This window comes from Tasmannia lanceolata, unplaced genomic scaffold (assembly GCF_043159265.1).
Source record: "Tasmannia lanceolata isolate RefF3 unplaced genomic scaffold, GAP_Taslan_0.1 ptg000018l, whole genome shotgun sequence".
Taxonomy (NCBI): Eukaryota; Viridiplantae; Streptophyta; class Magnoliopsida; order Canellales; family Winteraceae; genus Tasmannia; species Tasmannia lanceolata.
The window spans coordinates 12,120,640-12,143,784 of record NW_027518695.1 but is presented as its reverse complement, the minus strand read 5'-3'; the positions used below and the strand labels follow the sequence as shown (position 1 = coordinate 12,143,784).

The 23,145-nt window shown below is 38.7% G+C and overlaps 1 protein-coding gene across 1 annotated transcript; it reads right to left on the bottom strand.

Annotated features, from left to right (window-relative positions):
• Window positions 1-1,480: 1,480 nt before the first annotated feature.
• On the bottom strand, window positions 1,481-17,355 carry LOC143849930 (phosphoinositide binding protein). The gene is made up of 2 exons (XM_077359238.1): window positions 17,017-17,355; window positions 1,481-2,351 (listed from the first exon to the last, which is right to left on the bottom strand). Exons 1-2 carry the CDS (start codon window positions 17,253-17,255, stop codon window positions 1,676-1,678), a joined length of 915 nt encoding a protein of 304 aa, XP_077215353.1. The 5' UTR covers window positions 17,256-17,355; the 3' UTR covers window positions 1,481-1,675.
• Between the last annotated feature and the right edge of the window lie 5,790 nt (window positions 17,356-23,145).

Genomic DNA, 23,145 nt, shown 5'->3' with positions numbered 1-23,145 from the left:
CGACTTAAAAGCCGTAAAGATTTAATTTTCTCTCTAAGCCCACCTTCTTATTCTCTAGGCCCATTTCTATTCATTTGGCCCACCTTCATCGATACTTAGGCTCAATTCACTACTGGGAAATGATACATTCGCCCCTTTTCTGTACATGATGGGACAGCCAGCTGCAGTGTACGTGGCAATCTCCCATCCATCTCAATAGATGCTGAATTGACTATTATGAACTCTCCACCACCACCCACTCTCAAGAGGAGAAATTATATGGTGGCCGCCCTTTACATATACAGGGCCGAGAGAGAAACTATCAACCCCCTGGGGAAAGTCAAAAAAGGATACTTAGGCAATCTCCCACCATATGGATGGGAGATTGCCTAAGGGGGAGTTTGACCTAAATAAAAAATTAAGGGGGAGAGTTTTTTCTCTCTCTGCCCTTATTATTTGCACGGTCGGCCACCATATAAATTCTCCTCTAAAGAGATTGGTGTAGGCCTTAATAGCAATGTCCAAACCTCAATGAGTTATAAAGTATACTTAAAAGCCATTTGAGGAAAGAAGGGTTATGCTTTTGGATATTCAGCTAAGACTTGTTTCATATTTTTTTCCTTCTTCCTCCTCACTGTGAGGGAAGTATTTAAAATCAAATTTCGACTTCCAAAAATGTTTAATATGCCCTTCTAACATCACATTTTCATTGCTTAAATATGAATAAGCCTAGGATGAAAGTTGTCTAAATCACTTAATATGCTTAGGCCTCAGTGGCACGGAGATGTAATTCTTCTTTTTCTTATGTATAACCCATGCCCCTTCCTTTTTGAGGGGGGGAGTATTTTTAGGATTTTAGTAGGAATCGGTTTGTCCACCCCAAGATAAAATTATCCAAGTAGGATAGCCAATCCCAAATCTAAGGAAAGACTTGAGGGCTAGGAGCCTAGGAACATAACAGAGAACATGACTTGGATCGGAGAGAATGGAAGAAAATGATCCATGTAGACGAACCAAACTAGTGTCAGGATTAAACTTAGTCAATTTGAGCCGGGTAGATCTTTTCACCTTCTTCATGAAAATTTTCTAAAAGAATTCATTAGCCGACCCCAACTAATTTGGGACAAAGGCTTAGATGATTTGAGTTGAGTTTTATGTATAACCCACGCCCCTTCCATTTTTTTTAAAGTGATTTTTAGGATTTTACTAGGGATTGGTCTGTCCACACCCTCCATCCCAAAGATAAAATTATCCATAGGATAGCCAATCCCAAATCTAAGGATTTCTATCCCCACTTTGGAGAGAGTGAATAATGTTAAAGATTTTAAATTGTACATTTGGGCACGACCCACCATGAATGGCTCAGATTTCGTGTTAAGCAAATGATATAAACCATCAGACTCATCGCTTACCAAGGGCGGGGCCGGCGGGCTACCACAAGAAAATCTTTTCTGGATTTGAATGACTGTAATTGTTATTATTATACGGAAAAAAAAAAACATGCAACGAAGACATTAATTTTTTTTAGTAACAGAGAGATTGTAATTGTACAAAACTCATACAAAGAAGACATCAAAAGTGAAGAAAAACAGTACAGAAGAAACAGAGAAGTAACTGATAGATATCCATCCATAATAAAAGTTTAAAACACAAAAAAATAAAGGAGGAGAGCTCTTGCACAACTTAGATTTCATAGTCATGTCTTCATGGCCGGCCGAACAAGGCCCAACCCAGAACCGCTCCCCAAATGCTTAAAATCCCTTGCCTCCAAATGGTCATCATGGCCGGAAAATCCAGTCCCACCTTTCTCCAAGCACACCAAATTCTTCTCTTTGCATTGCTTGTTGCACACCAAACAAACCTTATCAACAGCCAGGAACCTGTCCGCGCACTTCTTGCAGAAGACATGCCCACAAGTGCTCACAGCTACGAGTTTCAGTGTGTTAGTGAGAGTAACCTTGCAACTGGGACAGATGAAATTACTACTCACGGACTTAGATTTCTTCTGATCATTGCTTTCTTCTGTGAAGTGGATTGGGAAAAGGGTTTTCAGATTGAGCTTCTCGTTCCCCTCCGGACATACTGTACTGGAAGATGGGGCCTCCACTTTGACGGGCGCTTCGGGAGTAGCAGAGGGCAGCCAGAAGGCTTTCATGTTACGAAGGGCTTCCTCTTCGTATGATGTTACCTTAACACTGTTCGCCCCATGAAAACCATTCTTGTCTCTGGTGTAGGTTCTGTCGTTATATTGAGGGACTGCCCCATGGTTTTGCTGGTCAAAGGCGTCCAGCTCTCTGGCCTTCTGCACCATTAGCTTCTCTTCTTCTTCCTCTTTCTCTTGCTTTTGTTGGGAAGCATGGGCAGCTAACTTCCTGCCGTGTTAAACAAAGTAATCAATCAGCATCATCACAAAAAATTTGAAATTATAATGAATTGTCCCCACTTGGAGCATATTATATTTTGAATGAATAATAATCACATAAAAAATAGGACAGCCAAATGGGCACTAAACCAAGTTTCTCAACAGCAAGAGTTATCTGTAGATCCTGTACCGTGTTGTATGCCTTAACGACGGTCTCCACCACCATACTCACAGGTCTAGTAAACTCACCTCGAAGAAGGATTCAAACCCGCCCAAGAAAGAAAGAAAGCAGCTCGGATTCTTTATTATAAGAGTCCCCCCCCCACCCCCCGCCCCACACACCCAAAAAAAAAAAAGGTGACTGGCAGGAGAAATTTGATTTACAGTGGCTTCTTTGGATTTGCAACACATATCCTTCTCGGGCTATTCGGCAGACACTATTAATAGGAATACTGATACAAGTCTGTATGGGAAGGTGATGTAAGGCTAGTAAGAGAAAAGAAGAGAGAAGTAGAAGAAGAAAGAAATATGTAGAGGAAAGAGAACTCAAGCAATAATCTCAATTAATCATCAAGTTAAAAATCTCTGAAACATGAGGCAATTGAAATAAAATTCTATGAAAAAAAAATTCCCCAACTCTAAATAACATGGAAAATAAATTCCCTAACTCTAAATAACATGGAAAATAAAGCCCTAAAAACTAAACCATGGAAAAAAAATCCTAAAAACTAAATACCATATAAATAAATCTTTAAAAGTCCTAATGGGTGAATAAGCCTCTTATTGAGCCTCCAATCCACATCATTCTCCCCTTCTTGAAAAAAACTCACCCTCGAGTTCTAGTCTGCCTGGATCAAATATGAAGACGATCCACTCAAGCCGAAGTCGTAATCCGTCGGAGGCACTCCTGATGTCTAATGCTCGTGACAACCGTGAGAGTAGTCTGAAATGTCAGGGGAGAGATAGGGAAGAAATCGCCGATGTAGAACAATAAGAACACAAACCGCTTCGGGGAAGGAAAATGGCTGGGAAAATAGCAACGTACTCTCGAATTGGACTCACGGATGGCCTGGATTGGTGGTCGAACCAAAATCTACGGATGATGAAGGTTGCTTGAAGTAGTAGTTGCGCTTCTTGTGGGCTGCTGAGATAGGCTGGACAGATTCTTCAAGTCCTCCTGCTCAACTCTCATGTTGATCGCAAGGCCAAATTTTGAGCAGAAATAGCCCAAGAGAAGAGAGAGAAAATTAGAAGAAGAGAAAAGAGACAAAAAGAGTGAAACTAGAGATGGAGAGTGAGATGAGAGAAGGATTCTCTCTCTTTTTTCCTTCTTTTTTTTTTCCCTTTTTCTCCTCAACTCACACCCCAACTAGTTTGGACAGATTCTTCAAGTCCTCCTGATCAACTCTCATGTTGATCACAAGGCCAAATTTTGAGTAAAAATAGCCCAAGTGACGAGAGAGAAAATTAGATGGAGAGAAAAGAGAGAAACTAGAGATGAGAGAGGGATTCTCTCTCTTTTTTCCTTTTTTTTTTTTATTTTTTTCCCTTTTTCTCCTCAATTCACACCCCAACTAATTTGGGACAAAGGCTTAGTTGAGTTTGAGTTGAGTTGAGTTCTCCTCGATTCACGTAACTGAGAAGGCTAGCTTCTCCTCTCTATTTTACACAAGTGGGTGGTCAGTAAGTTACGTATAATATCTGGAAAGGTATCAAAAGAAGAAAATTATCAAAAGAAAACAGGTTAATTCATATGCTTAGATTTAGGCAACTTGCCATTTGTAAGATAACTCTTAAAAGGGAAAGTCTCGTTTCTTCTTTCTCATGCAAACAAGAAAACGCTTGAGGAGGGTTCCAGTGAAGATTTGCAGTTGACCCAAGGAGGCCGGCAAGCGTCCGGCGAGTGCGTTAGAGAGGGTTGCTTGGGTGGGTGTGGGATGTGAGTGGGTTTCGGTGGGATGAAAATGGAAGTCGGTTTGGGATATGATGTAGGAAGATCGAATATTGAACTAATATTTGGCTCTTATACCAAATTTGATGGAGGACGAAAAAATAGGATTTTGGCTCCTAAAATAGGTGATTAGGTTGGATTTGGGTAGAGCTTATGGCTGGATTTCAAGTAGTAATTTCTTATTCTTATTCCCTCTTCTCTTGAGTAATTCTTATTAATTGTTGTTTATAGAGTTATTTCTTACTTAATCTCATAGCTTCTCTCCTACATCTATTTTTGGGATTGTTTCATGCTTTATGAGTCCTGTGATTAGATTTTTAAATCTATGGCTGTTTGTATCAGAGAAGCAGGATTCGTACCTGGAGTTGGGGATTCGTGAACCCCTGAATCGGAAATTCGAACCGTGATTTGATTCAAATCCCAGATTTTGGGGAACCCCGATTCCCAATTTTGGGAATCCCGATTCCCAATTTATGAAAACCCCGATTCCCACTTTATAGGAACCCCGATTCCCAGGCGATTCCCTGCGGATCCCCATCGAATCCCAACTCCCCAGCGACTCCCAGCGATTCCCCGGCGAATCTCCGACGAATCCCCGTCGACTCTCTAGCAAACCCACGATTCCCGCTTCCCACCATCCCAGGAGCCTTCGATTCCCGCTTTCGATTCCCGCCTTGGCAACCTTGGTTTGTATCAGGGAAGGTCTCCGCCCTTGTTTTAGTATTAGGACTTCTTACTATTAAAACAAATGGATGTAAATAAGAAGGTACTACTTGCATTGCTATTGGGAAGCTTCAGATGGCTTTAGCTTAAAAGCATCAATATGATATAGAAAGATTTTTTTTAACTATGAAGATACCCTTGCTACTACTTTCATTGCTCTTGGGTGGCTTCAAATGGCCTTAACCTTCATAGCAGATATTTTTATGCAGATATCCTTAAGGCAACAAATAGATTCTCTTCGGCCTGTTTTATTGGTGTTTTATTGGTGAAGGAAGTCATTGTTCGGTCTACAAGCCAATTCTGCATCAAGATGACGCCAACGGTGAAGGTACTAAACCTTCAACAAGGAGCATTGGTGAGTTTCATGGGCAAATGCAGAACATTAAGAAACAGTCGGCATCAAATTCTTGTTAGCATCTGAACATTCTGCTTTAGCATGGATTTTGAAGATAATGGTTTCAAAGCTATGGTTTTAGAGGTCATGCTGAATGGGAATTTAAAGAAGTTGCATCCAAAAGTAGATAAGACAGTATCGATTTGAATCTGAACTTTACCCTAATCAATTGAAAATGACAAATAGAGTGATTTTTATATGATTTAATCAATTCAGTTCTGCATCATTTGAAGTTGTGCTTGGTTATGTTTGTTAACATATGATCTAAACATTATAGTCATGCTTTCCTTAGTTAAAAATGTTTTTTTTTTTTTAATGGTAACAGAATTCATGAAAAAGAAGACTAAGAAGGTCCCCGCCAAGTACAAATACACAGATACAAACCAAGAAAACAGAGACAACCCTGCAACCCTCCAATGATACAATTAGGGTGGTAAAAAATCAAAAAGCTCTAAATCCTGCTTAGAAACTCCATCTTTTGCCAACTTATCTGCAATAGTATTAGCAGATCTTCTCGCATGCTGATATAAGATCGAAAGCCCTTCCGATATGTCTTTTATCTCATCAAAGAAACGAAGAAATCTCCACGACGGAACCGAAGAGCCCTTGAGCCACCTTATAACATTAAGTGAATCACCCTCTACAATACAACCGCTCAGCCTATTCCTTTCCACACTCAAAAAGCCTTGATGAACTGCTCTTACCTCAGCTGCACTCAAATCGGCTGTCCCAATCGGACCCGAATAAGCCTTAATGACCTCGCTGGCGCAGTCTCTTAGGACACCCCCTATCCCGGCTGGGCCAGGATTACCCAAACTAGAACCATCGAAATTTAACTTTAAGAGTCCATCAGGGGGAGGACGCCAGGCCTGAATAATAACAGCAACATTTTCCTTGCTATTACAAACTACTCTCCAACCCTCCCAAAGTTCGAAAGCCAAAACAAATTGGAAAAGCGGAAGAGCCCTAGCCGAAGAGGTAGTTAAAGCAACGGCCTTGATAAACATAAAATAAGAAGATTTAGCTTTACACTCAAAAACTCTATTATTCCTTTCGATCCACAGAACCCACATTGTGGCAACCAATGAGAGTGCCCATAAAACCTTTCCTTTTTTCCTCCAAGGATTACAGGACCAGCCTGCAAAAACATCTTTAAGATTGGAAGGAAAAACCCAATTAATTCCGAACCTTGATAATATCCCGCCCCATACCTCACAAGCGACTTTGCAGTGAATGAAAATATGATCTACCGACTCCCCTGATTCTATACACAAAGCACAATGATCTACAATTAGCATTTTCCTCTTTCTCAGAAAGTCCACCGTTTGGATCCGACAGCATATCGCAGACTAGCCGAAGAAACAAAACTCTTGGAGGAGCCTTGATCTTCCACATCCTTGCTGCCACTGGGTTTTCCTGAGAAGGAACCAAGCCCTTATAAAAAGACTTGACCGAAAAGAAACCTGAAGATTCTAAAACCCAAAGCCTTTTATCAACCCCTGATAAACTAACGTACATCTTTTCAAGAACCTGGAATAATCTGAGCACCGAAGGCAGTTCTCTATCAAAGAAATTCCTCCGAAAAGTTGGTTTCCATATAACTTTACCATTTATTCTCTCAAAACAATCTTTCACTAACTTTGACTTATCAACAGCAACTAAGAAAAGATCAGGGAATAAATCTTTTAAAGGGGAAAGAGAGCACCAACACATTGACCAGAAGGATATCCTGTCTCCAGAATACACTCTATATCTGACACCATGATCGAAACTGGAACTCAAATATAGAATATCCCTCCAAATTGTCACTCCAGGTTTGCCAAAACAGTTTAAAGAACACCAATTACCTGGTTCAGCACCATATTTTCCTGATATTACTTTAGCCCAAAGTCTCGATTGCTCCCCCCCAAACCTCCACAACCATTTCCCCATTAATGCTTGATTTAACCTGTTTTATCCTTCTAATACCTAGGCCTCCTCCTTGGACTGGCTTGCAGACATTTTCACAGCTGACTAAAGCCAAAGACCTCTTCTTCTCTGATCCCCCCCACAAAAATCTTCTCTGAATCTGTTCAATACGTTTGATAACACTCACAGGGCATTTAAATAAAGATAACTGATAAATGGGAATATTAGACAAAACGGCCTTAATCAAAGTTAACCTACCTCCTTTAGAAATAAAATTCATTTTCCAAGTATCTAGTCTTCTTTCAATTCTTTCCACAATGGGAGCCCACGCACATTTGTGAGGTCTTCCGATCCCCAAAGGGAGGCCCAAATAAGAAGAAGGCAACCTTTCCAAGGGGTAACCCATAAGATTGGCTAGGCTAGTGGCTTCTGCCTCTTCAACATTCACAGCATACAACCTTGATTTTGAGAAATTTGATCTTTGCCCTGTAACTATTTCATAACATCTGAGAATCGCCTTACGGTTAAGGATTTTCGAAACCTGAGGTGAGCTAAAAAGTAAAGTATCGTCCGCGAATTGTAAGTGCGACACCTCTATCCCATTCTAGCTACATTTAACCCCAGAGACAAGACCCACAGATCTTCCTTTCTCCATCAGCAGACTCAATGCTTCTGCTACAATCACAAATAGAAAGGGAGATAGAGAATCCCCTTGGCGTAAACCTCTCGAAGATTTGAAAAAACCTTTCGGAGAGCCATTTATAAGAATGGAGAACCAGGCCGAAGATAAACAACTTCTAATCCAACCCCGCCATTTAATACAAAAACCCATCCTGCCAAGAAAATAATCTAAACAGTGCCATTCCACTCTGTCATTAGCCTTTTCCATGTCTAGCTTGCAAATAACACCTTCCTCACCTGTTTTTGCCATCCAATCCACCATCTCATTTGCCACCAACGAGCAATCCAAAATATGCCTCTGACTAACAAAAGCACAATGATTCTCAGAGATAATAAGAGGAAGGACCACCTTTATACGATCCGCCAACACTTTGGGCAAAACCTTATAAAGGCAACCCACAAGACTGATAGACCTGAAGTCAGAAACCTTCACAGCACCTTTAATTTTTGGCAGTAGAGCAATAAAAGTGGCGCCAATTCCTCTTTCCAACTCCATGCCATCGTAAAATTCTCGAAAAAATGTCAATATATCTTCCTTCACACTCTCCCAACATGCCTGAAAGAAAGCTAAGCAAAAACCATAAGGCCCCGGAGCTTTATCACGATTCAGCGAAAAAACCCCTCTCTCCACCTCCTCCTCCGAAAAAGGCCTTTCCAAAGCCGATTTATAATTCTCATCAAGAGATTTAAAAACCACCTCATCTAATCTAAGCCTGACTAATTCTTCCGCAGAATATAACGATCTGTAATAGTCCACAATTTCCTTGGAAATCACATCTTTGTTGTAAGATAAAGTTCCATTTACCTCCAAAGCCTCGATTCTATTATTTCGTCTCCTAGCACTTGCAATGCTGTGAAAGTAAGCCGTGTCTTTATCGCCCTCCTTTAACCAATTTACTCTGGACTTCTGCGTCCAAGATATTTCTTCCTGCAGTAGAAGAACTCTGTGTTCCTCCTTTGCTCTTCCCAGATCATTCACATTCTCCTCTGAGGCTAGGCCTCCCTCGTCAGCCAAAGAAATATCCCTGATTCGAGTTTGTAACCATAACTTTCTCTCATAGATTGCCCCTAACCTGTGGGAGTTCCACTCTTTGAGTCTCTTTTCAACATATCTGAGTTTCTCCCCTATAATAAAATCCCCCGCCCCTTCAACCTTGTGTGATACCCACCATCCTCCCATCATCTCTTCAATTTTCGGAATTTCTAACCACGCTAAATCGAACCTGAACGGAGAGTGGCCCCACGAATCCAGTCTTGGATCCAACAAAAGCGGACAATGATCAGAAACGGAATGAACGAGCGCCTTCTGGCACACCTCCGGGAAGAGGGAAATCCAATCTGGACAAAACAAAAACGATCTAAACGACTTTTACCGGTATTTCTGGACCAAGAAATTTTTGCCCCCATCATTGGAATATCAAACAATTCATTCTCAGCAATGAAGTCTGAAAAATCCACCATATTCTGAGTAATTCTTCTACACCCCAACCTTTCTACGACACATCTGATTTCATTAAAATCTCCCTCCAAACACCAAGGCTTAACCCATTTACTTCTAACTATAGTAAGTTCCTCCCACAACTTTCGCTTGTCCACCCTAACTGTAGGACCATAAATACCAGAGAAAGTAACCAAAAACGATTCTCCCACCTTTCTGAGAACGATTGAAAAGGGAAAAGTTGCCTATCCAAGAATCTTGGATCTCCCATTTTGATTGATCCCACATAACTAATATACCTCCTGCAACTCCAACTGCATCCAAAGATAAGTAATCCCAGTTCGCATTTCCTCCTAAACTCTTCACGATAGCTCTGTTAACCGCCCCCATCTTTGTTTCTTGGATACATACTAAGACAGGCTTATGAATTTTTACTACTTCTTTAACCTGAGCCTTTTTTTCTAAAGACCCCAAACCGTTTACATTCCATGATATTATCTTCATGGAAAACCAAATGGCTGAGATACACTACCCCTAGGGCAATTTCTTCTATTACCCCTAGAATTTCGAACATCATGCTTCCTAGTGGCACAGTCTCCATAATTCACATCCGATTTTAGTTTTGCTGACTCCTGTAGCATCTTCCTGACCCCTTCAAAGCTTGACGGATCAGAACAAATCCTCTGATCCAATTCTCTTCCCTCCGCAACTCCGAACATATTCCTCAGCTGTTCTTCCGGACCTGAATATGACAAACCGAAAACCCTGCTAGTGGATATGACATGATTCACAAAAATCTCTAAAATTTCAGATTTAGGGTCAACCCGGGAAATGGGTCTTATATTTTCCTCCGCACTTATTACCAAAGCTAGGCTATTCCTATCAGGATCGGCCCGGGGGGATGACTCACAACCTCTATATGCTTCCTCATCCATATTCTCCAATCTATCGATCTGAGCAATACCAACCGACGGATCACTGGAACAACGAGAATTTAAGCCCTGCTTTGCTAATTCCAACCATAATTGACCAGGACATACACCCTTTAATGAATCAGAACTCCCTCGGTCCTCCCCTGAATTTTGCATCGATTCACTTGGAACAAGAGAAATATGGCCAAGTTCTGTAGATTCCAGCCACAATTGACCCTAGCACCCCCCCTGTAATTGATCAAAACCTCCTTGACCACCTCCTAATCTTGGCACATCATGGAAAACTTCAATAAAGTCGTCGATGAGATTTACACATAGACGAGAGTTTCCATAAACGCCCTTATCGCCGTGCAAGACAATACTAGATTCTGGATGCTTGAAGAAGGGCTCGACAGACACCGTCAATCGAATCAACGGTGGCGATGGACTACAATAACCGACTTTTAATAATCCATGATGGACATCACCCCTTTTCGTTGTCCTTGCCATCTGAAAAGGCGACGGCCCATAATAATCACTTTCTGGAAAGCCCATCACATCTCGCGAGCTCCGGGCTTCCCAAGAAGAAAGATTCAAAGAATCGGACGATGGGGGACCCTCCAACCTAATCAACGGAGATGCAACAGCAACAGGATTTGAAAAGTGATACTCCGTTTTCCGCCGAATGGGAGAGCATGCAACGCACGACACGTTACCCAGCCACTGTAGCCCAGAATTTTCGTATGTATCGTCTGTCACATCTACCAAATTTCTCACGCTGCCGCTGGCAATATGGGACACGTAGCGAGGTAGGTGAAGAGAAGAAGAAGCGTCTATTATCCCTAATGTCCCTTGCTTGCGACCGGACGCCACCATCTTCTCCGGCATACCCCTTCCAGAAAAACTGAGAGAACCCGACCAAGGTTGTTGAAATAAAGTTGTTGTTGCCTCCAATTGTCGAACATTATATACAGAAGGGCGATTGAAACTTCTTGACGCCAACACCCAATATACTGTTTCGTCAATGCATACCAGAAGCTTTATAAAATCTGGGGCTGATAATGAAGTCATAAGCAGGATCAATGCTTTCTTGTAGCCTCCACCTTCATCACAGGAACCATCTGTTGCCAATACTCTTCCAATTCGACAGCCAATCTTTCTGAAATTTTCCACTATCCATGCATGGGGAGGAAGACCTTCAATCGACCACCACGAAGAAGCAAAAGTCCCTGAAAATCTGTCCTTGCAGTCACATAAATCTTCAGAAGGGTTATCCTCTGCATTAGACCATTGAATCTTGCAATCAACATACGCAGAATCCGGAGAGGAAGTTATAGCGAACTCCCCAATAGCAATCTGCATGACCTCATATTCTGCTGAAGTCCCCGAAGATTTCTCTAGCCACCTCTTCAATTCCACGGAATCTCTATCTGCTCCATTTTTAGTTTTACCCCATATGGTTCTCTTGATGCAAAATCTAGAGCCCAACTCTATGGATTTTGCCCATATCTCTTCAGGGCACTTAGTTAAAGTTTCGATCGATGCCGGTGCTAACGCAATAACTTCTTCCTCGGTCTGACTACCACCTTCTTCTACTGGACCATTTGATACCATCTCCACCGCTCTACTATTTATAGTATCTCTGGGTAACGGCTTCTTATTGACTCCATTAGAGCTTTTCAGAGGAAATTTCTTGTGGAAGCTGAAGGGGAAGTTGAAATCGAAGCCAGACCACACCTTCCTATATCTGTAACATTCTGGTCTTCTTTTGAAATTAACAAAATTACACTTTGAGCACTTCCAGTCCCCCAAGTTACCCTCTTTTCTTCGTATTGCTACCCGTTGCAAACGCTCCTCCCTTCGACTTCTTTTCACTCTCCAAAGTTCTCCTGTGCTTTTCCCCCCATTGAAGTGTTCTTTGGTCCGGGCTCCAGTGTTACGTTTCCCAAACCTGGGGTGGGAAAGCATTTTGACTCTTCTCCAACCCATTCGAGCGCATATTCTTCATAAACTCCTCAATTTCTCAACATATCCTGGATATTGTAAACAGTAAATCACCCAAACCAGCGCCAGACGAAATGTGCAGGCCACTCCTTAAGGGAGAACCACCAGAATCCGATACCGAACCCAGTGAAAACTCAGAAACAGAGAGTGAGACCGAAGAAAGTACAGAGGAATCCGAAGAAGAGCTCGATGAACCGGATGTGTATGAAGTTGAAGAAACTGCAACAGAGACTTCAGAAACCGGTTCTGAATGGGAAGAGATATTGGCTGAACTAGGAGAGGCACCAAGAGAAGAGGATCGAAGCCCCACCGACTCAAGAGGACGTCGCCGGCACCGAGACCCCGCTGAACTTCCGCCTAACTCAGAAGCACTTCGAGCAGCTTACGAATCATATCCGCACCCAACTTCCGGCGAGGAAAGTACCTAGACATCGTCGGCGATCAGTCGTAGTTTTTTCCATTGCTGAACATTTTTTCCTTAGTTAAAAATGTTCAGCAATATCTAGTAAATATTTTTTCCATGATGGATGGGTCTTTCTGCTTCTGAGCTAGTTGCTTCATATGAATGGGTCTTCCTAAGATGGTGGATTCTTATCTTTATTATTGCATACGCTGGCACATTAACAAATAAAGATAAAATATATGCGGTGTTGCTCTTCGATATCCTGCACATTTCTAACATACACATGCAATTATAATACTCCATGTTGATATGTGGTTTTAGTATTCATTCTATTTATTATTTCGTATGATAATGGCTAATCAATGTGATTTTATATCTTGTTGGTTGGTGGTATTCTTTTGTGTTGAATGGTGACCTCACATTGTAGTATCTTATTATGTTATTTGATCAAACTACATAAAAGAATATCTCATTGGAATGTTTCTGTTGAGTTTCTATATTTTCTGTTTTGTTTTTGTCGGTTTTCTAGCAAGAGAACACCCCTCTCAAAGGTTTTCTATCATGTTTCTTTTCCTTTCTTTTCCATTTTGTCACGTCAGTTTAGTTTAGTTTACTTTCATTTCATTTCCTTTCCTTTCCGTGGAAAACAAATGAACGGAACCTTTGGAAAGACATTTCTGATGGGAAAAAAAATTGAGAATTTTTTTCTTTTATCAATTTACACGGATATAATATGATTAATCAAAGAGTCTTAGAGTCACAATTGGTTCTCAAAATCCCAAACTAACAAGGATTGGTTCTGAATTTCTGATACTTCAATTAACAATCAAATCCTCAATTAGATGAAGTATACAGAAATTAACAAAGTTAATGACCATGTGTGTTAATTACTGATGGTTAGTGGTTAATATTACTGCTTGTGTTAATTTTGACGCTTGTGTTAATTTGCCTTTTTTAGTATTGTATAGACACGGTGCAAAATCCATATAAAATTGGCTTTTTCAGTGTTGTTCTTAATTTGCTTTTTTAGTGTATAGACCCTGTGCAGAATCCATATAAAATTGGCTATTTTTAGTTCCTGATTTTTCTTTGCAGGGTCGATGCAGAATCCATATAAACCGGGCTTGTTTGACACATTAACTAATACATGGTGGCAATTCCATCTGGGTAAGCAATGTATACGGGATTTTGAGAACTAATTGGTGGCCACTTGCTCATTTGTTGATATATCACAAAACTCATCAACCAAAATAGTAATGTGGTGTGGGCTTATTCCGACCCTCTTGGGATTTGTGATGCGTCAGAGGCCGAAGTGAAGGTGGTATATTACGGCATTAAAAGACTTGATAAAGAATCGTATGGATCGTACCATTGTGGAGGGGGGTTCACTTAACGTGATTCGAAACGTGATTCGATGGTTGAGAGGGGCGGTGGTGCCCCCTTGGAGATTTTCTTCTATTTTTTATGAAATAGAAGATCTAATCTCGGGCTCTGCTATAGTGTTTAATCATGTGCGGTGGTTGGCTAATGGGGAGGCAGATTTGTTGGCAGAGGAGGGGGAACAGTCATTTGGTTTTGGAGTGGTTTGATTTCCTTCCTCCGTGAGAGTTGTATTGCTTTTTCCGGTTTTTTTATTTTTGTGTTTCCTGTATCCTGTTGTGGTCCTCCTCGGCCCACCTCCTTTTTTCATTTATAATATTATTCTGCCATTTCAAAAAAAAAAATCACCAAAGCCATTAATAATGGCATTGGTAGTTTCAACTATTTCTTTTTGTATATTAATTGCGCTTAACTTAAGATTTTGAGAAGCATTTTGCAAAACCACACGATCAATATTGTCGTTATTCTCAACAAAAAAGCACAATAGTTCTAAAAAATACCTTGCTTATTAAAGTCAACTGATTCATCATTACCTTGAAAAGCTAATTCATGTTATTATAAAAATCGAGTACAGTCGACTTATGCATTCAAATGAATTCAATATTCATTTCGATCACGATCTGATTGCTGATTCATCATCATCTTAATATTATGATTTTGTTTTATCGACTTTTCATATTAATGTTGGACTTGGTCATGTGTGTTATTATAACCTCCAATGTGGTTTTCTAATATCTTTTTATACTAATTTTTAAAATATTTAATAATAAAAAGATCCTCTTATATTTAATCTCTAATGTCTTATCTAAATAGATAACAATATAAATAAAACACGACATTTTTTTCAACATTGTATTCTAACAAATCAGCATACTATTTAAACCAAGCAAAGTTGAAATGGTATAATACTTATCCAAATTTTATTTGTGGAAAAGTATGATCATTAGCCGACCCCAACTAGTTTGGGACAAAGGCTTAGCTGAGTTAAGAAAAAAGTATGATCATTAGGTTGACAAGAGCCCTTCTGCAAATATACTATCCAAAGTTGGTCTCTTTCAATGGAATGATAATCGGAAATCCGAATTTTTAATCGCAGATCTGCATGGAGATTTACAACATCAACCTCCACACGAGTTCGCTTTGAAAAAGATAATACTGCCTCTTCAGTATTATTTTGGTTTTGTTTAAGGTTCTCTAAAACCTCAAATGACAAGGCTTGAGTAACTAATAAAAAATAATAATGCCCATTAGTCTTTAACAAAATATATATATATATATATATATCTATATATATATAGAGAGAAAAGTGTTTCTAGTCCGGCCGACTAGAGATCATTCTCTAGTCCGCCACCCAAAAACACATGGGTCCCACATATTTGGGTGATCTAAAGCATTCATTTGATAGGCCTCATCATAGATAGGATGTCCACAAAAATTCAGCTTCATAGGATCTTCTTAACCCTTCGATTTGTGGAGTTAAAAAAGGACAGATTTGTGGCAGTTTATAGCCGTCCATTTTAAGCTCCACAAATCATAGGGTTGGGATGATCCTATGAAGCTAATTTCTTGTGGACACCGTCTCTATGTCAGGGCCCATCAAATGAATGCTTTGCATCACCCAAATATGTGGGACCCATGTGTTTTTGGGTGGCGGACTAGAGAATGATCTCTAGTCGGCCGGACTAGAAACACTTTCCTCATATATATATATATAATTCTTCAACTCTTTGCTCATAAAAATCAACATGACAACTACGGGCATGAAGCAAGAGCAGCAATAGAGAACTGGTAAACTCTGACAGAATTTGCATGCCTAGAGTTTGAAATCTACATCGAGATAGGTCTGATTTATATTTTAAAGATTAAGTGATATAGGATAAGACATCACATATGGATGGGTATATCTATCTTAGATAGAGCTAAGGGTTAGTTGAGTACTTGAGCTAAAATGAAAATTTGTGATTAGATGACACCAGCCTTGATTATCCTTTTTGTTCCACCAGTCATAAGGTTAGTAATGAGTTAAACCTCTAGATGATCTGGACAAGGCTGTGTACCTCAATCTCGAGGCTATAATTTAATCCCCAATTATCTAAAAAAAAAAACAAAGAAATAAAAAAATCCAATACATACAAAGAACTTTGATAATTCAATCAAATTTCAGATACTTGAAGATATTTATTCATAACCACTTTTTTATTTCAGATACTTGAAAATATTTATTCGTAATCACTTTTAAAAAAATAATAATAATAATGTAACCCATTTGCTAAAAGAATTCATCGGATTCTTTAAGCCAAACTAGAGAAATAAGTATAATATGCTAGAATCATTAGAGATTGTTTCAGAAAAAGAAAAATGATATCTACAGCTTACCTCAACAAGACCTTTGGGACCAACACAACCACCACTTCAATAACCAAAGGCTCTGGAGCTTCAACCCCAAACAAAAAATGCATAAACAACCCTACCCCTAAAATTTCACATACTTGAAGATATTTGATTCGTCAGGGGCGTCATGTGTCTCGAATTCAGTTTCTAAACAAGATAATCATATCCTGCCCTCATAAATCAAAACTACCAAAATGATCATCAAATGAAGCTTTTAATCATAACAAAAATAATCAAAACTACCGAAACCCAGAACGAAATTCCTAAACAACTCAAAGAACTCCAACCATAATCATAAAAACAATTTCGAGATATAAATAAAGAAAAAACTGAAAAGGGTATGGATAGTTAGAGAAAAATTACCAAAAAAACAGAGGATTACAGATACTACAGAACAATCCAAACCAAAAGGCATAGCATTAACAGGTAGAGTCATTAATTCCATATAAATCGACGTAGAAGAAAAATCAAACGATGAGAAATCAACCAACCTCTTGATGTCTTTCTTCTGAGCCAATAAGCATTCGAATATGCATTCTTTACAAAAGACATGGCCTTTCTGACAACAGAGAGGATCGATGAAAGGCTTTAAGCAGAGACAACACGCATCGAATGGCTTTATTGAATCTCTCCCGAGCCTCTCCTTCTGAGTTCCGTACCCGAGCTTTTTCTTCTCATCGTACGTAAAGAAAGCGAGATCGTTATTGTTCTTCGAATGCCTTTGCGGCATCTCTCCCTCCTCTTTCTCGAACCCTAACCCTAACCCTAAGTACGAGCAATTTCCTGGAAAAAAACAATCCGCGCGGTAATGTATACAAAGTGAGTTTCTCTAGTCACCTTGAAACTTCAATATTTATACGGAAGCGACCTTCAGTAAGATAAGATAGCTAACATCTAGGGGTGCAAGTTTGGCCCTGTCCGCCTTGACCCGCCCTGAGCCCGAATAGGGTCTTGGCTGGATTTTCCAACCCTGAGGGGCGGGTCAGGGTTCATTTTTTAGGCCCTGCCTCAGGGTCGGGTTGGGTCGGGTCGGGATATGGGTTAATATCTCGGGTCACCCTGACTTGGCCCGACCCTAAGTTTTCTATTATAGAATTGAACTATCTATGCATGTATCTTTTGCTAATGTTTTCTATTATCTTTGATTGATGTTTCTTTAGATTATTATTATTATTACTTGTCTCCGCTGCCCATCATGTTGTTGAATTCATATCGTCTTATTTTGTTCGCTTTCTCTGTTTATTGATCATTTTGTGTTATATGATATGTGGTTGCTTTATTTTTGGCACTCTTAATAGGTATTTGCACTAGGGTCAATCAGGGCCAATTAGGGCGGGCTAGGGCCGCGCTGAGCCATGTAGGGCGGGCAGTGGGTTGAGGTTTTTTGGCCTTGACTCAGGGTCAAGGTAGGTCTGGACCGAGATAATGGGATCCAAGGTTGGGCTAGGGTTTTGAAAAAACCGACCCAACCAGACCCTATTGCAGCCCTAACCACATCCTTTTCTTTTAAGCTGCTTCCTCAAAGACAAGCCCTTTTCTTTTAGGCTTCTTCCTAAAATTTAATTTTAAACTTACAAATTATAACAAAAGGAATGCTAGACTCACAGGCGCCCCCACTAGAAAAAGGGGTAAACTGGTCAAATTCCATTTTACGACACAGAAAATTACAATCATAAATGTCTTTGATGGTTTTTTACCAAATAGGGGTGCCCTTTGACCCCTTTCTTGCAAGGGAGCCTGAATCTAGCATTCCTCTTATAATAATCGATATTCTAAAAAGAAAGTCAGTTTTAGGCTGCTTCCTAAATGACACTTGTTGGGCCCGCCAATCCATTGATCCTAATGGAAACCTTAAATCAGGCTAAATGTTTGGGAATACCTTGATCGTAGGTGATCTTAGGCCCTTGTCAATCGAGCCTCGTTTAGGGTTCTTCCAAGAAAAGGTAGATTATTGATTTATATAGCCCTTTATGATTTCATTCGGATCAACAAAATGCAGTCCTTTGGGTTGTGGATGAAGAACAAGAAGTAGAGTTCTTGCCAATACTTAGAAACTTTTCTTCATTTACAGATGTTTGCTACACTTTTAATTAAGGAATGCAAGAGAAAAAACATTCAAGCTAGTCCACTAACTAGTTTAGGGATTTACAAACTCATAAATAACTTAGTAACTCACAAATGCATAACCAGCTTATGAACTAGCAGATGCAGTTCACTAAAATAATCATATCTCAATAACCACTTGGCCAAATTAAGAATGCAAATAATCGTTGGAAACATCTCAAAAAGGTATACAGCTTCCTAGTTTATCATTTTCCAGATTATTTAATCCAAAAATTGGCTTGAAAATCGTGCAGCGATTTTGTAGCGGTAATGCACTTGCATCACTTTATCTTGCGCAGGGGAAGCCTGTTCAGATGAGAGCATGACCATGTGGATTACTGGACGAGTTCTACAAGACAGGCGTTCTTGATTTCACATATATATGATTCCATATTCTTGAGGAGGGAAGCCTTGGGTTTTCTCTAGAAATAAAATACTAAAATAATGAAAAGGAGAATAATGTAAGTACCAACATAGGAGGACTTTTTCTTCGTTCTGATAAAGTCGTAAGGTTATTAGGGTCTCACTCCCACCCGTGTTTAACAGTTACATTTTTGGGTACCTGTGATCCTTAATTTCTCAAAATTAATGCCCTACTTCCGTACTTTTTTTAGGATTTTCCCTACTAAAATAATGCAAAGAAGAATCATATAAGCACCAACATAGGAGGACACTATCTTCATTCTTGTAATGTCATAAGGGTATTGGGGTCTCTTTCCCACCCTTTTTTAAGAATCACCCGTGTTTAAAAATTACTTTAATGGGCACCTGTGATCCGTAATTTCCCATAATTAGTGCCCTCATTCCTTAACATTTTTGGATTTTCTTTAGAAATAAAATACTAAAATAATGAAAAGGAAAATAATGTTAGTACCAACATAGGAGGACACTTTCTTCGTTCTGATAATGTCATATGGTTATTAGGGTCTCTTTCCCACCCGTTTTTAAAGAATCACCCGAGTTTAACAGTTACTTTTATGGGTACCTGTGATCCGTAATGTTCCAAAATTAATGCCCTAATTCAGTACTTTTTTCACAATTTTCCCTACAAAAAAAATTCTAAAATAATGAATAGGAGAATCATATAAGCACCAACATATGAGGACACTATCTTCATTCTTGTATTATCATAAGGGTATTGGGGTCTCTTTCCCACCCTTTTTTAAGAATCACCCGTGTTTAATAATTACTTTAATGAGCACCTGTGATCCGTAATTTATCAAAATTAATGCCCTCATTCCGTATTTTTCAGGATTTTCTTTAGAAATAAAATACTAAAACAATGAAAAGAAGAATAATGTAAGTACCAACATAAAAGGACTCTTTCTTCATTCTGATAATGTCGTATGGTTATTGGGGTCTCTTTCCCACTCGTTTTTAAAGAATCACTCGTGTTTAACAGTTACATTTATGGGTGCATGTGATCCGTAATTTCTCTAAATTAATGCCCTAATTCCGTACTTTTTTAAGGATTTTCGCTACATAGAAATTCTAAAATAATGAAAAGGAGAATCATATAAGCACCAACATAGGAGGACACTATCTTCATTCTTGTAATATCATAAGGGTATTGGGGTCTTCTTCCCATCCTTTTTTAAGAAACACCTGTGTTTAATAATTACTTTAATGGGCACATGTGATCCATAATTTTCCGTAATTAATGCCCTCATTCCGTAATTTTTTAGAATTTTCTCTAGAAATAAAATACTAAAATATTGAAAAGGAGAATAATGTAAGCACCAACATATGAGGATTCTTTCTTCGTTTTGATAATGTCGTAAGGTTATTGAGGTCTCTCTCCCACCCGTTTTTAAAGAATCACCCGTGTTTAACAATTACATTTTTGGGTATCTGTGATCCGTAATTTCCCAAAATTAATGCCCTACTTCCGTACTTCTTTTAGGAGTAATTAATGCCTTCATTCCGTAATTTTTCAGAATTTTCTCTAGAAATAGAATACTAAGAAAATGAAAAGGAGAATAATGTAAGCACCAACATAAGAGGATTCTTTCTTCGTTCTGATAATGTCGTAAGGTTATTGGGGTCTCTCTCCCACCCGTGTTTAACAGTTACCTTTTTGGGTACCTGTGATCCCTAATTTCTCAAAATTAATGCCCTACTTCCGTACTTTATTTATAATTTTCCTTACAAAAAAAATTCTAAAATAATGAAAAGGATAATCATATAAGCACCAAAATAGGAGGACATTATCTTCATTCTTGTAATGTCATAAGGGTATTGGGGTCTCCTTTCCACCCTTTTTTAAGAAACACCTGTGTTTAATAATTACTTTAATGGGCACCTGTGATCCGTAATTTCCCGTAATTAATGCCTTCATACTGTAATTTTTCAGGATTTTCTCTAGAAATAGAATACTAAGATAATGAAAAGGAGAATAATGTAAGCACTAACATAGAAGGATTCTTTCTTCGTTCTGATAATGTCGTAAGGTTATTAGGGTCTCTTTCTCACCCGTTTTTAAACAATCACCGTTTTTAAACAATCACCTGTATTTAATAATTACTTTTATGAGTACCTGTGATCCATAATTTGCCGTAATTAAAGCCTTAATTCCGTACTATTTTCAGGATTTTCCCTACAAAAAAAATACTAAAACAATGAAAAGGAGAATCACATAAGCACTAACAAACGAGGACATTATCTTCGTTCTGATAATATCGTAAGGTTGTAGGGGTCTCTTTCCCACCCATTTTTAAGAATCACCCGTGTTTAATAATTAATTTTAGGGGCACCTATGATCAGTAATTTCCCTTAATTAATGCCCTAATTTCATATTTTTCTGAATTTTCCGTCCAAAGAAAATTCTAAAATAATGAAAATGGGAATAAAAAAAGCACCAACATAAGAGGACACCATCTTCATTCTTGTAATGTCATAAGGGTATTAGAGTCTCTTTCCCACTCATTTTTTAAGAATCACCCGTGTTTAATAATTACTTTAATAGGCACATGTGATCCGTAATTTTTTGTAATTAATGCCCTTATTCCGTAATTTTTCTGGATTTTTCCTAGAAATAAAATACAAAAATAATGAAAAGGAAAATAATGTAAGTACCAACAATGGAGGACACTTTCTTCGTTCATATTTTGTCGTAAGGTTATTAGGGTCTCTTTCCCACCCGTGTTTAACAATTACTTTTAAGGGTACCTGTAATCCGTAATTTCTTGAAATTAATGCCCTAATTCTGTACTTTTTTCAGGATTTTCCCTACAAAGAAAAATTCTAAAAGAATGAAAATGACAATCATATAAGTACCAACATAGGAGGACATTATCTTCATTCTTGTACTGTCATAAGGGTATTGGGGTCTCTTTCCCAGCCTTTTTTAAAAATCACCCGTGTTTAAAAATTACTTTAATAGGCACATGCGATCCATAATTTCCGTAATTAATGCCATCATTCCTTAATTTTTTTAGATTTTCTCTAGAAATAAAATATTAAACTAATGAAAAGGAGAATAATGTAAGTACCAGCATAGGAGGACTCTTTCTTCGTTCTGATAATGTAGTATGGTTTTTGGGGTCTCTTTCCCACCCGTTTTTAAAGAATCACCTGTGTTTAATAATTACTTTTATGGGTACCTGTGATCCATAATTTTCCGTAATTAATGCCTTAATTCTGTACTATTTTCAGGATTTTCCCTACAAAGAAAATTCTAAAATAATGAAAAGGAGAATCATATAGGCACCAACATACGAGGACGCTATCTTCGTTCGAATAATGTCGGAAGGTTACAGGGGTCTCTTTCCCACACTTTTTTAAGAATCACCCGTGTTTATTAATTACTTTTTGGGGCACTTGTGATCCCTAAATTCCCTTAATTAATGCCATAATTTCATATTTTTTCAGGATTTTGCCTCCAAAAAAAATTTTAAAATAACGAAAAGGAGAATAAAAAAAGCACCAACATAGGAGGACACTATCTTCATTCTTGTAATGTCATAAGGGTATTGGGGTCTCTTTCCCTCCCAGTTTTGGAGAATAACCCATGTTTAATAATTACTTTAATGGACACCTGTGATTCGTAATTTTTCGTAACTAAGGCCCTCATTCCGTAATTTTTCAAGATTTTTCATAGAAATAAAATATTAAAATAATGAAAAGGATAATAATGTAAGTACCAACATTGGAGGACTCTTTCTTCGTTTAGATAATGTCGTAAGGTTATTGGGGTCTCTTTCCCAGCCGTTTTTAAAGAATCACTCGTGTTTAACAGTTACTTTTATGGGTACCTGTAATCCGTAATTTTTCAAAATTAATGCCCTAATTCTGTACTTTTTTTAGGATTTTACCTACAAAGAAAATTCTAAAATAATGAAAAGGACAATCATATAAGCACCAACGTAAGAGGACACTATCTTCATTCTTGTACTGTCATAAGGGTATTGGGGTCTCTTTCCCACCCTTTTTTAAGAATCACCCGTGTTTAATGATTACTTTAATGGGCACCTGTGATCCTTAATTTCTCATAATTAATTCCCTCATTCCGTAAGTTT

Excerpts from the sequence above, each read along its gene's own strand:
- LOC143849930 (XM_077359238.1), bottom strand. The coding sequence starts at position 17,255 with ATGCCGCAAAGGCATTCGAAGAACAATAACGATCTCGCTTTCTTTACG. Across the intron at positions 2,352-17,016 it reads CAGAAGAAAGACATCAAGAG|GAAGTTAGCTGCCCATGCTT; the intron begins GTTGGTTGATTT and ends TTAACACGGCAG.